Raw genomic sequence first — 12,295 nt, 5'->3', positions numbered from 1 at the left:
AGAAATCCCAAGATTAATATCTACCCTATGTATACTAGGCTTTCTTACCGGAGACTTGTTAGCTCGGATTTCTCACTGAAGATTGATTTAGTTATGCAGTTCATGCCATCATGTGAGTCTAAATCCACAGTAACCTGTTCAAATTCCTAATTTTCCAAACCATAAACTCCTCATTTAACCTATGGGCAAAATGCTGCCAATTGAGTTGAAGCTTGGTAACTGCTCTGTGAATCGGAACTCTGCTTCCAATGAGGATGCAGAAGCTTGTGTACAGCTCCAGCGAGTCTTTGTTTGTTGTAGATTTAAGTTGAAGAGTGAGCATCAAAGTCATGTTGGCACACAGATAAGTAACCTTCACTTCAGCTGGAAGGTGGCATCACATCATCTATACCCTGCCCTGACCACAAAGGATTTTGCACACCCAGTTTAAAGTGCTCACCAACAGCAGTAACCCAAACACAGACTTCATTTAAACATGAACCACATGATTGCCTGCCAGAAGATAACAGCATTTCCAACAGCTTTCTTAAGACTTCTTGGCTGCTCTCTAACAATGCTACTCTACCTGTTCTTTCCAAATAATTTCAAATGTAAACTTAGAAGCGTATTCAGGGACCTTGCAAATGATTGCCAAACATATTTTATTAGTATGCTCTCTCATTGCTAGATTCATATGCTACTTTATACTTAATCTTGACAGCTGTTTTTAAGGCGAGCACACACTTCTGCTTAATAATATGTGCAATCTGCATTTAAGTAAGTTTTGTATAACAATTACTTCCTTTTACATACAGAAATATGCATGATGCAAAATTGCAAAGTAGACATAGAACCACTTTTGTTAAGACAACACCGAGTTTGCAGTGCCTCCTTTGATGACACAGCCAGGTTTGTGTCATATGTAGCACAGATTGCAATACAGCAGATTATGTAATTGTTTTAATATCCTTAGAAATTGAGGAGGCTCTAACTAGAATCTCCTTCAAAGGGTGATATGTGTTGGCTTTGCAAATAATTTAAGCTGACCAAAGACCTGCGTCTAATCATATCTAAGTGTGCAAAGAACTAAAGGATTTATCACATAAACGACTCCCATGACTGCTGATTTCAAGAGATAATAATTTCAACACACAAATGGATATTTAAACAGAGGTATACAGTACCATCTGTGCTATTCTTCGTATCCTTAGACCTTGGCCACTGACCAAAATCACTGCAATGTATTGGTCCTTTGGGAGTACTAAGTCCCCATCGCCTTCCATTCAGGCTACTTTTTCTTTTAAAACTTCATGAATTTTTTCTTAGAAACGTAAGAGCAAACAGTACTGATTCATTTTATCGATAGCAGTGTCATAGTTGTTAATTACACAGAGAGTTTTATAGTTATAGTTGTTGGACCTGGCCCTTTCTGCAGGGTTATCCCCCAAACTTTTTGCCTTCCTCTGCCTATTTTTCTGACCACCTTTTTGTTGGCTTTAGCCTCTGGACACTTTACCAGTACCAATCAGTGTTAAAGTGCATATACTCTCTCTTCTAAACATGGTATGATTGGTTTACACCTGTTTGGCATATTTTATTTACATGTAGGTCCCTTGTACTGTGGTATACCATATGTTAATGTTAACTGGTATTTATATAGTGCCAAATCACTCACCCAAGGCTTGTAAATGAAATGCTACTAGTGGGTCTGCAGCACTGCTTGTGCCACCCACAGAAGTAGCCTTTCAAACCTGTCTCAGGCCTGCCACTGCCGAGCCTGCGTGCATAGTTTACTGTGACTTTAACTTGACATTTAAAACTCCTTGCCAAGCCTTAAACTCCCCATTTGCTACATATAGGTCACCCCTAAGGTAGGCCTTATGTAGGCCTTTGGGCAGGGTGCTGTGTAAGAAAAAGGTAGGACATGTGCCTTTATGTGTGGCATGTCCTGGTAGTGACAAACAGCATGTTTTGTTTCTCACTGTTGTGAGGCCTACTCCTTTCATAGGCTAGCATTGGGAATGATCATGTATATACTTAAGTGCTAACTTACATGTAAGTCCATTGATTGAAGGCAACACCATAATTAGTACTGTGTTTTAATGGAGACATAGGACATCCATGTCTGCTTCCAGCATGTAAAGCGCTTGCTGGACCGCTTATTTAGCAGATTGCAGTCTCATAAACAGGAGACACTGTAACCCCATGTTAAAAATAGATGACTGCCTACAGACGTGGAGAAGCAGCTTCACTATGAAGGTAAATGTATCAGTTTGTTCAATAAATAATTTACCTGGATTACTGTAACAAATGAAATTCCCTGAGCTCTTGCATTCAATGTTTTGTTTTTTCTTGGGGAAATGTTATAAATTGCATTTCATTCAATACAGTGCCCTGTAATAGTTGCTTGATTGTAGAGGGTGGGATTTATGTGTATGCTGGGTGTCTGCTTGTTGCTTTTTAGCCTGTCTGCCAAATGTTCTGGTATTCTTTGATTGTGCTATATTTTCAGATGGTGGTAGCCTACGAAGAGAACCACTCATCCTGTAAACCTAGCCTTGCAATTAGAGTGGTATTTCTGTCTGTGTTGCGTAAATTTAGAGTTGTGCAAAGATTTTTTTTTTTTACACAACTGATGTTTCCAATGTTTTGCTTTTAGCTCGCAAAATTACACAAGTTTTAAGTTTGCCACTGACGTGCAATGTTTTTTCTATGCTTGAACATTGTTGCCCTCTAATCAAAGGTAGCCATGGTAAAAAATGCATGCAGACTTTTCTCTGCAAGTTTTTCTTCGTGGCATGAATTATTGCAAACGTGCCTATTGCGTACAAATCTAGGAAGCCAATTACTTTGCCACTTCATGCAGGTTGCGTAAATTAAAATTTCGCACAGTCCCAAGCTGCAGTGAATGCTGGACCACACCCTTTGTTGCGTCAGGGGCGGCTCTAGGCTCATGGCGGCCCTGGGCAGGAGCGTAGGTGGGGAGCCCCGGAAGAGGGGGTCCGGGCGGGGCGGAGCCCCCTGGAGCTCAGGAGGGGAGGGTCAGGGTGGAACAGAGCAGGAGGCCGCCAAATCCCTGCCAGCGGCCGCCACGCAAATATGTATCCATCCTCAGAGGATAATTATATTAAGGATATATATTGGCGTGGAGGCCCCTGGGGTTTGGTGGCCCTGTGCAGGTGCACAGCCTGCACATGCCTAAGGCCGCCCCTGGTTGCGTTTTAAATCAGCAACCTGGTAGTGCCCCATGCCGACCCACAGAAGTTCTGTAACTTAGTCAAGTAAATGGCCATCGTGAATGTACTGAGCAATTGTTGAACAACTGTCTGGTATTGGATGTGTACGCATTAGAAGGAACAACGTGGTCTTGCCTGAGACTTTACTGCCGCTAATCTAGCCTCTTGTCTTTCCCCTCTCTAGGCCGTGAACTTCCTCCTCTGGATATTTGCAGCTGCGGTCGTATCCTGGGCTGACCATGCCACGCCCCTGCTGCTTGGAATCGGAGCTAAGTGGTTGCCACGGAAACAGGATGATGTGCTGTCAGGAGCCAGTGCACACACTCTCGGCGCCACGCCCCTTGCCTTCCTCGCAGTGCAGGGAAGTTTAACAGTTCTTCCGAAAAGCCTACTCATGCTGCTGGCGAAAGAGCCTTGGAAAGCACAAATACAAAAGGTACAGACGCTGGAATACCTGAATTATGTCAATGTTTGTGTCCCCCATTCCTCCTGCTCACATTATTTTCAAATCTATTCAGTTACTTATTTAGAGAAATTCATTGCATTTAATCTTTCAAAGATTCTAGTTTTCCGATTTTGTTTTCTAGAAGATGTATTTTCTTTCCAGAATATCTTCTTCCCGAAATCACTGCAGCTTCAACACAGAGATCTATAAATAGCATGCCAAGCCGAGAGGCCTTTACACTTTACCAAGAGTCACATCTCTGTTTTACTAGAAAGGGAAACACTGTGTTTTTTGTTCTTTTTACTGTAAATAAAATGGCTCGGTCAATCTCACCGAGATTATAATCTTTGGTCAATCTATGGAGGGTTTATTTTGAGATCTCTTAGTAATTCTCATTTCGGGGATGGCGAGGGGGGGAAGAGGAGTGGGCTTGTTTCCGACCGAATCTGGATAAGGAGTTATGCGAAAATACCCGCACATCAGTGTTTTTCTCCATATATGTTTCGCCAGGAAAACCTGCCAATTTTGACTGGGTAGATTTCTGTGAAAGAGGCAAGAATTGCAGAAAAGTGTGCGCAGAAGCCTGATTTCACTTTTGACTCATCCACCCTGGAGCACTCTAAGGCGGTGGGGTAGATGGAGTTGAGGTGTTTACCACATCTGGTAAAAATCGACCGTGTAGGATCTGGTATTTGCTGGGTGTCATAAATGCATCTCACTTAAAGTGGGGTTTATCGTGTTCAATTCAGTCCTTACTTCGCCAAATGCATCATCCATTGCTGTTTTCCTGGCATTTCCCCCAGGTAAATTTTGACAAGTTTGACCTGCCAAAATGTGCTTGCAGAAAATTGCTGGAGGGCGGTTGAACGTCCATCTTGGAAGTGCGATATGTGCAGGAGTTACAGCATGTATCAGAATTAGAACCTCACTCGGTATTAGGCCTTAGTGATGGGGTAATACCTCCAGCCCTGGGTAATTACCACACCTCACTGCATCAGCAATTTCTTAAGGATACTTCTAACTGCAAATGAACTATCTTTAGACAATCCTCAACTGCCACACTAGATGCGGGTATTTTTCTTAGCTGCACTCCTGTGTGCCATATGGCTGCAAGTGACTCCATACTGCTAAAGAAACGATTGAGCTGAGCCATATATAAGCACCACCCTGCCTTACATCAGTTCCTTTCTGCATACTTCAACAGGGATCTGGTGCTCCACTGCCACATTTGTTGTCCTTCCAATAACTCTCAAATTTTGAAGACTACTAGAGATCATGGCTTTTATGATAATGAGAGGACCCCAACCACTTTGAGACTGCCGGAAGCATATTTCTGTTGCGGAACCGCACGACATGTGCTGTGATGCTGGAGCCCCATTTTTTACGTAAACTCTTAAAAAAAAATACTCTCAAAGGAAAGCTGGGAATGTGTATCCATGCGCTACATTGCAGAAAATAAGATGTTGTGGTCACAGCACAAGTCCTGCTCCAGGTTATCGGGCCGTTGTAGTTCTGGTGAAGGGGTCATTCCAGCAAAAGTCCACCTCTCGGTCAAAGTAAAGTTAGTACAAGTTGGATTCCCGACAAAAACAGAAGAAATTCAAGCAGGAATCAAAACCATTCTGCTACTCTAGTCCACCGAGAAGGTACAAGTGAGTCAGGTTAATGATTGCACTCCTCCGGTGTCACCCGAATCCTGCCCAGTCCCACAGTTGGTACTGGTTAGTCTAAAATTCACTGGGCCTCTTTATCTTTGCAGCAGATTACGGCCTTCATATAGGCCATGCACGTTTTTAGTGTGATTCCAGTTCCAACTGGTGCGCCTTCGGGACCTGCTGAGCTGCTGCGGGCCCCAGTCATACTTATGCCAGCGGTGCCCTCCCCCAACACCAATTAACCCCTCGGGACCTGGTTACTCCACCAACACTGGTGTTGACTTCAAATCAAACCAAGGTCAAAAAGTCCACATCAGTGTCTTCCGTGCCAGTAGAACCCATTTCTGATGATATGTCTGACCCCGAATCCGTGTCTGATGCTCCCGTCATGCTACAAGATTACAAAGGCACAATCAGTCATTTTGCATCATGGCCCAAATTCTATGGCTAAAGCAAGCCAGGGACATTCCAGGTATGATTTGGATGTTTTAGGGCAGACTTGGGTTTGGTGAGGATGGCTCTGTGACTTCTTGGTCTGTTGGCCCTAATGCATCCTCCTTATTACAAATGCTAGGTAGCATATTTCGGTCCTGCAATGGATCTCAGTAGGCCCAACATCGGGCCCCCTCTCTGACTGCACTAAGATTTTGAAGTATATAGCTTGGAAATTAGAATGGTGATCGACCAGTGCGGTTCACTCTACCTAGATCTATTCACCACTCTCGAACATGCAGTGCCATCAATTTTGTGCATGGGAGTTTCCTCCAAAGCATTTGATTGGAGATACAATCCAACTAGAATGGAACGAAGAGCTGTTGTACACGTTTCCACCAATACATCTCCAGCTTCAAGTTCTGAGGAAGATTAATACACAATGTCAAGGAGTGTTCGTCATGCAGGCGCATGATCCCCAAAGCGCTGAAGGAGAAGGAGGCCAAATTGTTCATGGCCAAGGCCAAGAGGCAAAAAAGGGGTTGAAGAAAATGGAAGTTTTGTTCCAAGTCGCCGACTCCACATACTTCGAGTTCATCTAAGAAGCACAAGAAAAAACAATGCCAGGGGTCTTAGCGTTCTTCATTGAAGATGCAACTCCATAGTCCATGTCCCCAGTTCTCAGGCGTCATCGGAAAGATGAACTCTCTCTAGCTCCTTCTTCTGAGGTGACTCCGGCCCGTCTCCATCTCCGAAAGCGCTGACTGCACCGGCCCTAAGAGTAGCAACGCCTCTACAGTTGCCGAAGCTGACCACTCTACCTCTGGCTCCAGGGTCTCTGGTGCAGCATCTGAAACCGAATGTGCTTCTTCCTCGAGCTGCTTCAGAGCCTGCAGTGCCGGATCCAGTATATCCTGTCTTACCGGCTCCGGATCCTTCGCATTTTTAAAATGTAATGTTCTGCTTGTTCGCCAGAGCGGCAGACCCCATTGGTGGACCTGTTCACCTCATGGAGCAGCATGCAATTCCCCTGGGGGTTTGCCACCTCATTTCCCTCAGGTACCTTTGATGCCGATGGCTCTAGGGAGTTGCCTCTTCCGACGCCAAGGTTTTAAAGTCTAGTACAATCTCTGGAGGGGTGAGTGCTACTGGATGGATCTTCCCCGGCAAAGTCTGGTTCTGAACCAGCGCCAACTGCACCGTGACCAGCATCAACTATTGTTCTGGTAGACCTACTTTTGACGCCTATCCCGAAGTCACTGATGCCAGTTCCGAGGATGAGGTCTCGGAGAGAGGCACAGAGATTATTAGAAGAGTAAGAATACGAGGAAGAGCATGAAGAGGCAGAGGAAGGGAAGATTGTAGATTCTGATCAGGATTTTGAAGGTTTGCAGGAGGCTAGTGGATACTTCTCCTGAATAGAAGCTCTCATCTCCAAAAGGTCTTCCAACACAGGAGGTGACCTCTTATCACACCATGATCAGGGACATAGCGGATCTGCTGGAATTGCCTCTTCCCGCAGTGGAATTAAAATCTAACATCTTGACAGAGATGCCCAATTCTCCTTCCCCTATCTCGGAGCCTTTACCCCCTTTTAACAAGGCTTTGACTGAGCCCATTCCTGATGTCTGGCAGAAGCCGATGTCTTTTCCAGCGGTGTCCAGGTCTGTGGCAAGGAGATATAAAGTGGCTCCGGGGGATCCTGCTTTCCTGTCCACTTATCCTTCACCAGAAAGTTTGGTCGTCCAGGCTTCGTACTCCTCGAAGCATTCTGCAGGGTCCTTCTCATCTACACCTGCAGATAAGGAGTTGAAATGCATGGAGCAATCTGCGAAAAAGGTATTCTCTTCAGGCAGTGTGGCCCTCAAGTCAACAAATGCCACATGTCTTTTGGGTCGCTTATCCATGCCCTTATGGACTCTGCCAGGGAGGTACTCCCAAAACTGCGCGAGGAAGTTCAAGGGCAATATTCAGAGGTACTAATGGATGCTCAAGCTGCAGCCTACCAGGTCATACAGTCTGGTCTGGACACTGCTGATTCGTTTGCCAGGGCAATGGGATCGTCTGTGGCTACCAGAAGGCACGCTTGGTTACGGGGTTTGGGGTTTTCTCCAAACCACCTTGTTAGATCTGCCATTCGATGGATCTTGCCTGTTTGGGCCCAAAGCGGATTTGGTGCTGCAGCGCTTTAAAGACAGTAAAGCCATGGCAAGGTCTTTAGGACTTCAGTCTCAGCTCAGGGGCTTTGGAAAATATTGCAAGTTTTGTAGTTTTGGGAGCAACTTGTCCTTTCGTGCCAAACAGCAGCTGCTGCAGCAGCAACAGCAGGCAACTCTCCTGTACAATCTTACAAGGGAAAGGGCAGAGGTAGTCAGCGGGGTGCAGCACAACAGCAAGTCTCCTCCTCCTCTTCTGCCCCTCCAACTGGTGTGGCAGGGAAGCAGCTCTAGCTCCACCATCGTAGTGAATGCTTGTCCCGTGGGAGCACAGGTGTCCCATTTTCTACAACATTTGAGGTCTGTTACTACTGATCTCTGGGTGTTTCGGGAGTCTCCCCCTCCTTTCCCTCCCCGTCAGGGTTTGTGCAAAGAAGAGTACCTTCTGCTTCTCAAGCAGCAGGTTCTATTATTACTGCAAAAAGGTGTGATCAAGGTGGTTCTGTAGCAGGAAAGGGGTCACAGATGCTATTCCTGGTACTTCCTGATTCCCACGGACAGTCACTTGAGGCCGATCCTAGACCTCGGGATTTTGAATTTTTACCTCCAACAGGAGAAATTCAAAATTTTGACCCTAGCTCAGGTTCTTCTTGCGCTGCAAAAGGAAGCTGTGCGTACGTTCACAAAGCACTACTGCCTTGACAGTCATGTCCAATGGGAAGGACACTACCTACTCCGTTTTGCGTGACTTTTTGGTCTGAGTTCACTCCTCTGACCCTCCATCTTTAAGAGTTACTGCTGTGGTAGCTATTATATAATATTGAACCATTGGTTTGGGAAGCACATTTTAAAGCCTTATACTTAGATGACCATGTAACAGATGGTCTCACGGCACCCGCAGTTTTAAATAACCAACACGATACATTATCATGTTCGCTGATGACACGCTCCTCCTTTCCAAGTCCCCCATGGGAATTCAACGCGTACTGAATGGCTTTGTGGACTTTTGTCAAAGTCATGGCCTTGAGATAAATGCCAATAAAACAAAATTTAGGATATTTAACCCCCCAGCATCCACCCGTCCGAGTCCGACCCTGGGTAGTGTGAGGTTGGAAAGGGTTGCGACCTTTCAATATCTTGGGGTCACTCTACATGAAAAACTTTCTTGGGGACCCCAACAGGTCAAATCCGAACTGAAATTGTCACAGCTGGCGGGTGGTATTCTCAAGGTCTCAAACACATCCACATATTTATTTATTGCATTTGTATGGCGCGACAGCTACCCTGAGGGTTTCCCGACGCCCTGGATCTGTGTTACTGGTAAGGAAAAAAGGGGACAATTATTGATCAAACAGCCATGATTTCACTCCCTTGCGAAAGCGTAGATAACAGGGTTCTAGCCGTAGTTGAAGGGGGAGTGAGTTCCACAGTGTCGGTGCTATAAAGGAAAAAGAGCGACCTCCTAGTCGAGCCCTTTTTACCCTGGGAACAATGAATTTTGCTTGATTCATTGAGCGTAAGTTACGCGTGGGTAGGTATTTCTGTACCATTTTGCATAGATACTCCGGTGCTGCTCCTGAGCTAATCCTATGCATATAGCACAGTGCTTTAAACTTTGCTCTGCTGGTCACTCTCAGCCAGTGTAGTTTTTTAAGATGTTCTGTCATACTCGTGCGTCCTGGGAGATTAAGGAGCATTCTGGCCGCAGAGTTCTGGACTACTTGAAGTCGGTTCAGAGTACTATTCGTAACTACTAAAAATAGGACGTTACCATAGTCTATTCGTGACGTAATTAAGGCCTGTAGGACAGTCCTCTGAGCCCCATCTGGCAATTGCCACAATATTTTTCTCAACCATTTAAGGATGAGAAAGCATGTGGAGGCAGTTTTGGCTGTGTGTCCGCATGGACAGCTGATCGTCAATTATTATCCCTAGGTTGCGTGCGGATTGGACCGCGGTCGGGGTAGTGCCCATTTCAGCGGGCCAGTGAGTTGGGCCCCAGAGATTCTTTTGGTTGCCAAAGATTAGTAGCTCTGTTTTATCCCCATTCAGCTTTAATTTTTTAGAATGGAGCCAGTTGGCCATTCTGAGTAGTCCAGATCGAAGAGGAGAGACGTCCGATTTTCAGGGGCGGCTGGTGACATTTGAAAGTGGTGGGGCGTAAACTAATTTGCATATTGCACCGCAGCGATTGAGCGCAGCGAGCGAGCCCGAACCACCTTGCATCCATCCATACATCATTCATGCATCCACCCATCTATCCACCCACCCACCATCCATACATCATTCATGCATCCACCCATCCATCCATCATGCATCCACCCATCATGCATGTATGCATCCATACATCATTCATACATCCACCCACCCATCCTGCATCCATACATCATTCATGCACCCACCCATCCACCCATCATGCATCCACACATCATGCATGCATCCATGCATCCACCCATCCATCCACCCACCCTGCATACATCATTCATTCATGCATCCACCCATCCATCCATCATGCATCCGCCCATCATGTATGCATGCATCCATACATCATTCATGCATCCACCCATCCATCCACCCAACCATCCTGCATCCATACATCATTCATTCATGCACCCACCCATCCATCCACCCATCCATCCATCCATCATGCATCCACCCATCATGCATGCATCCATCCATACATCATTCATGCATCCACCCACCCATCCTGCAGCCATACATCATTCATTCATGCATCCATCCATCATGCATTCACCCATCATGCAAGCATCCATCCATACATCATTCAGGCATCCATCCATCCATCCATCCACCCATCCATCCAACAAGTCCCCCAAAACAACTGACTTAGGGGGACTTGATTTAGTTTTCAGGCACGTAAATAACATTCCTGTAAACATTGTAAAAACATCTAGACTTTTGTTCAACTGAACACACTCTAGGACGCTGAATCCATCACACTGAGATTCTGTCACGATAAGGAAGACCCTCCGGCGATTCCAATACAAACACAGCACACATTACTTCTGCAGTAGTTATTTTTGAAAACATTATGGCAGGATTAAAATAATGGATCTGGTGGCAGAGTAGATAACTTCAAAATGTTTCTGGCGTGTTCCTTTCAGTCACCACAAATGTGTAGAGAGTCACGGCCGGCATGAATCCGGGTGGTACGCGCGAGGGGGGGGGTGTATTTAATTACATTTTTACAAACAAATAAACTTACCAGGGTGAGGAATCTCCTCTGCCGTTCCCGCCGCGCATCCCGTCTCCGAGTCCTCTCATGGCAAGTGGCAAATCATGAGACTGGATGTGACTCAAGGGCAGCTACTCAACTGTATCCTGCCTGTTGACAGGGCATGGGGCGGCCATACGTCACCGCCCGTGCAGGATGCTATCTTCAGGCTCCTGTACTACATTAGGCATGCACAGCATGCCTAATGTAATGTCAATGGAGCGGGGGGGGCTGAAATTAATAGCGCCCCTTGCAGTTGCGCGCAGTCGGAGTCTGCTGGACTACTGCTGCTCTCGCCTGGTGCACGTTTGTGGTGGAATGACGACTGACTGTGCTCATGCGCAGTTGAATCTGTGAAGCAGCTGCCAGCACAGGCAGGAAATGTAAACAGACGAATTTCGTCTGCCGTCTGTTTACATTTCCTGCTGTCCGTGGGCAGTTTTGCTTGTTGAATCTGCCTAGTGGGGCGCTGCCCCGACGCCCCTATGGACCAGCCGCCCCTGCCGATTTTTCTGTAGATGTAAGCAAGAACACAAGTTGTGTGTCGTCCGAATATGAATAAATGGTGAGGCCCATCTCTTCAGCAATTTTGGCTAGGGGAGTGACATACACATTAAAAAGGAGGGGGCCCAGTATAGAGCCCTGGGGCACTCCATAGGGGGACGAATATACTTCAGACCGATTGTTTTTAGAGAAGACCTGGTATGTTCGATGGAGGAGAAATTGCTCCAACCATTTCAATGCTTTCCCTCTGATTCCAATATCTTCCAAGCACTTGATAAGGGTAGTATGACATATGGTGTCAAATGCGGCACTCAAATCTAGAAGGATGAGTGCCGCCGTGCCTCCCGTATGAAGTTCTTGGCGTATAACCTCAGTGACCCCAAGTAGGGTGGACTCCGTGGAATGACCTTTTCTGAAACCTGATTGTGAATAGTGCAGAAGATTATTGTCATTGACAAAGTCTGATAGCTGCTTATTAACATGTTTTTCTAGGATTTTAGACAGGATCGGTAATAAAGATACCGGGCGAAAGTTGGAAAGCACTTCGGGGTCACTGTTGGCCTTTTATAGCAGGGGGACTACCATGGCGTGTTTCCAGTCATTAGGTAGTACAGCTTCCTTTAGGGAGACTTTTAGCAATGCTCTAAGTACCT

The 12,295-nt window shown here is 46.0% G+C and overlaps 1 protein-coding gene across 1 annotated transcript in view; it reads left to right on the top strand.

The window, feature by feature from the left end:
- FOCAD (focadhesin) overlaps positions 1–12,295 on the top strand; it is a 1,219,893-nt gene that overhangs the window by 1,173,647 nt on the left and 33,951 nt on the right. The window contains exon 44 of the mRNA XM_086961452.1: positions 3,400–3,651. Within this exon, the coding sequence (XP_086817578.1) occupies positions 3,400–3,651 (252 nt within the window). The remainder of the gene's footprint in view (positions 1–3,399; positions 3,652–12,295) is intronic.

Source organism: Lissotriton vulgaris, chromosome 3_1 (assembly GCF_964263255.1).
Source record: "Lissotriton vulgaris chromosome 3_1, aLisVul1.2, whole genome shotgun sequence".
NCBI lineage: Eukaryota > Metazoa > Chordata > Amphibia > Caudata > Salamandridae > Lissotriton > Lissotriton vulgaris.
This window is presented reverse-complemented; position numbering and strand designations above follow the sequence as displayed.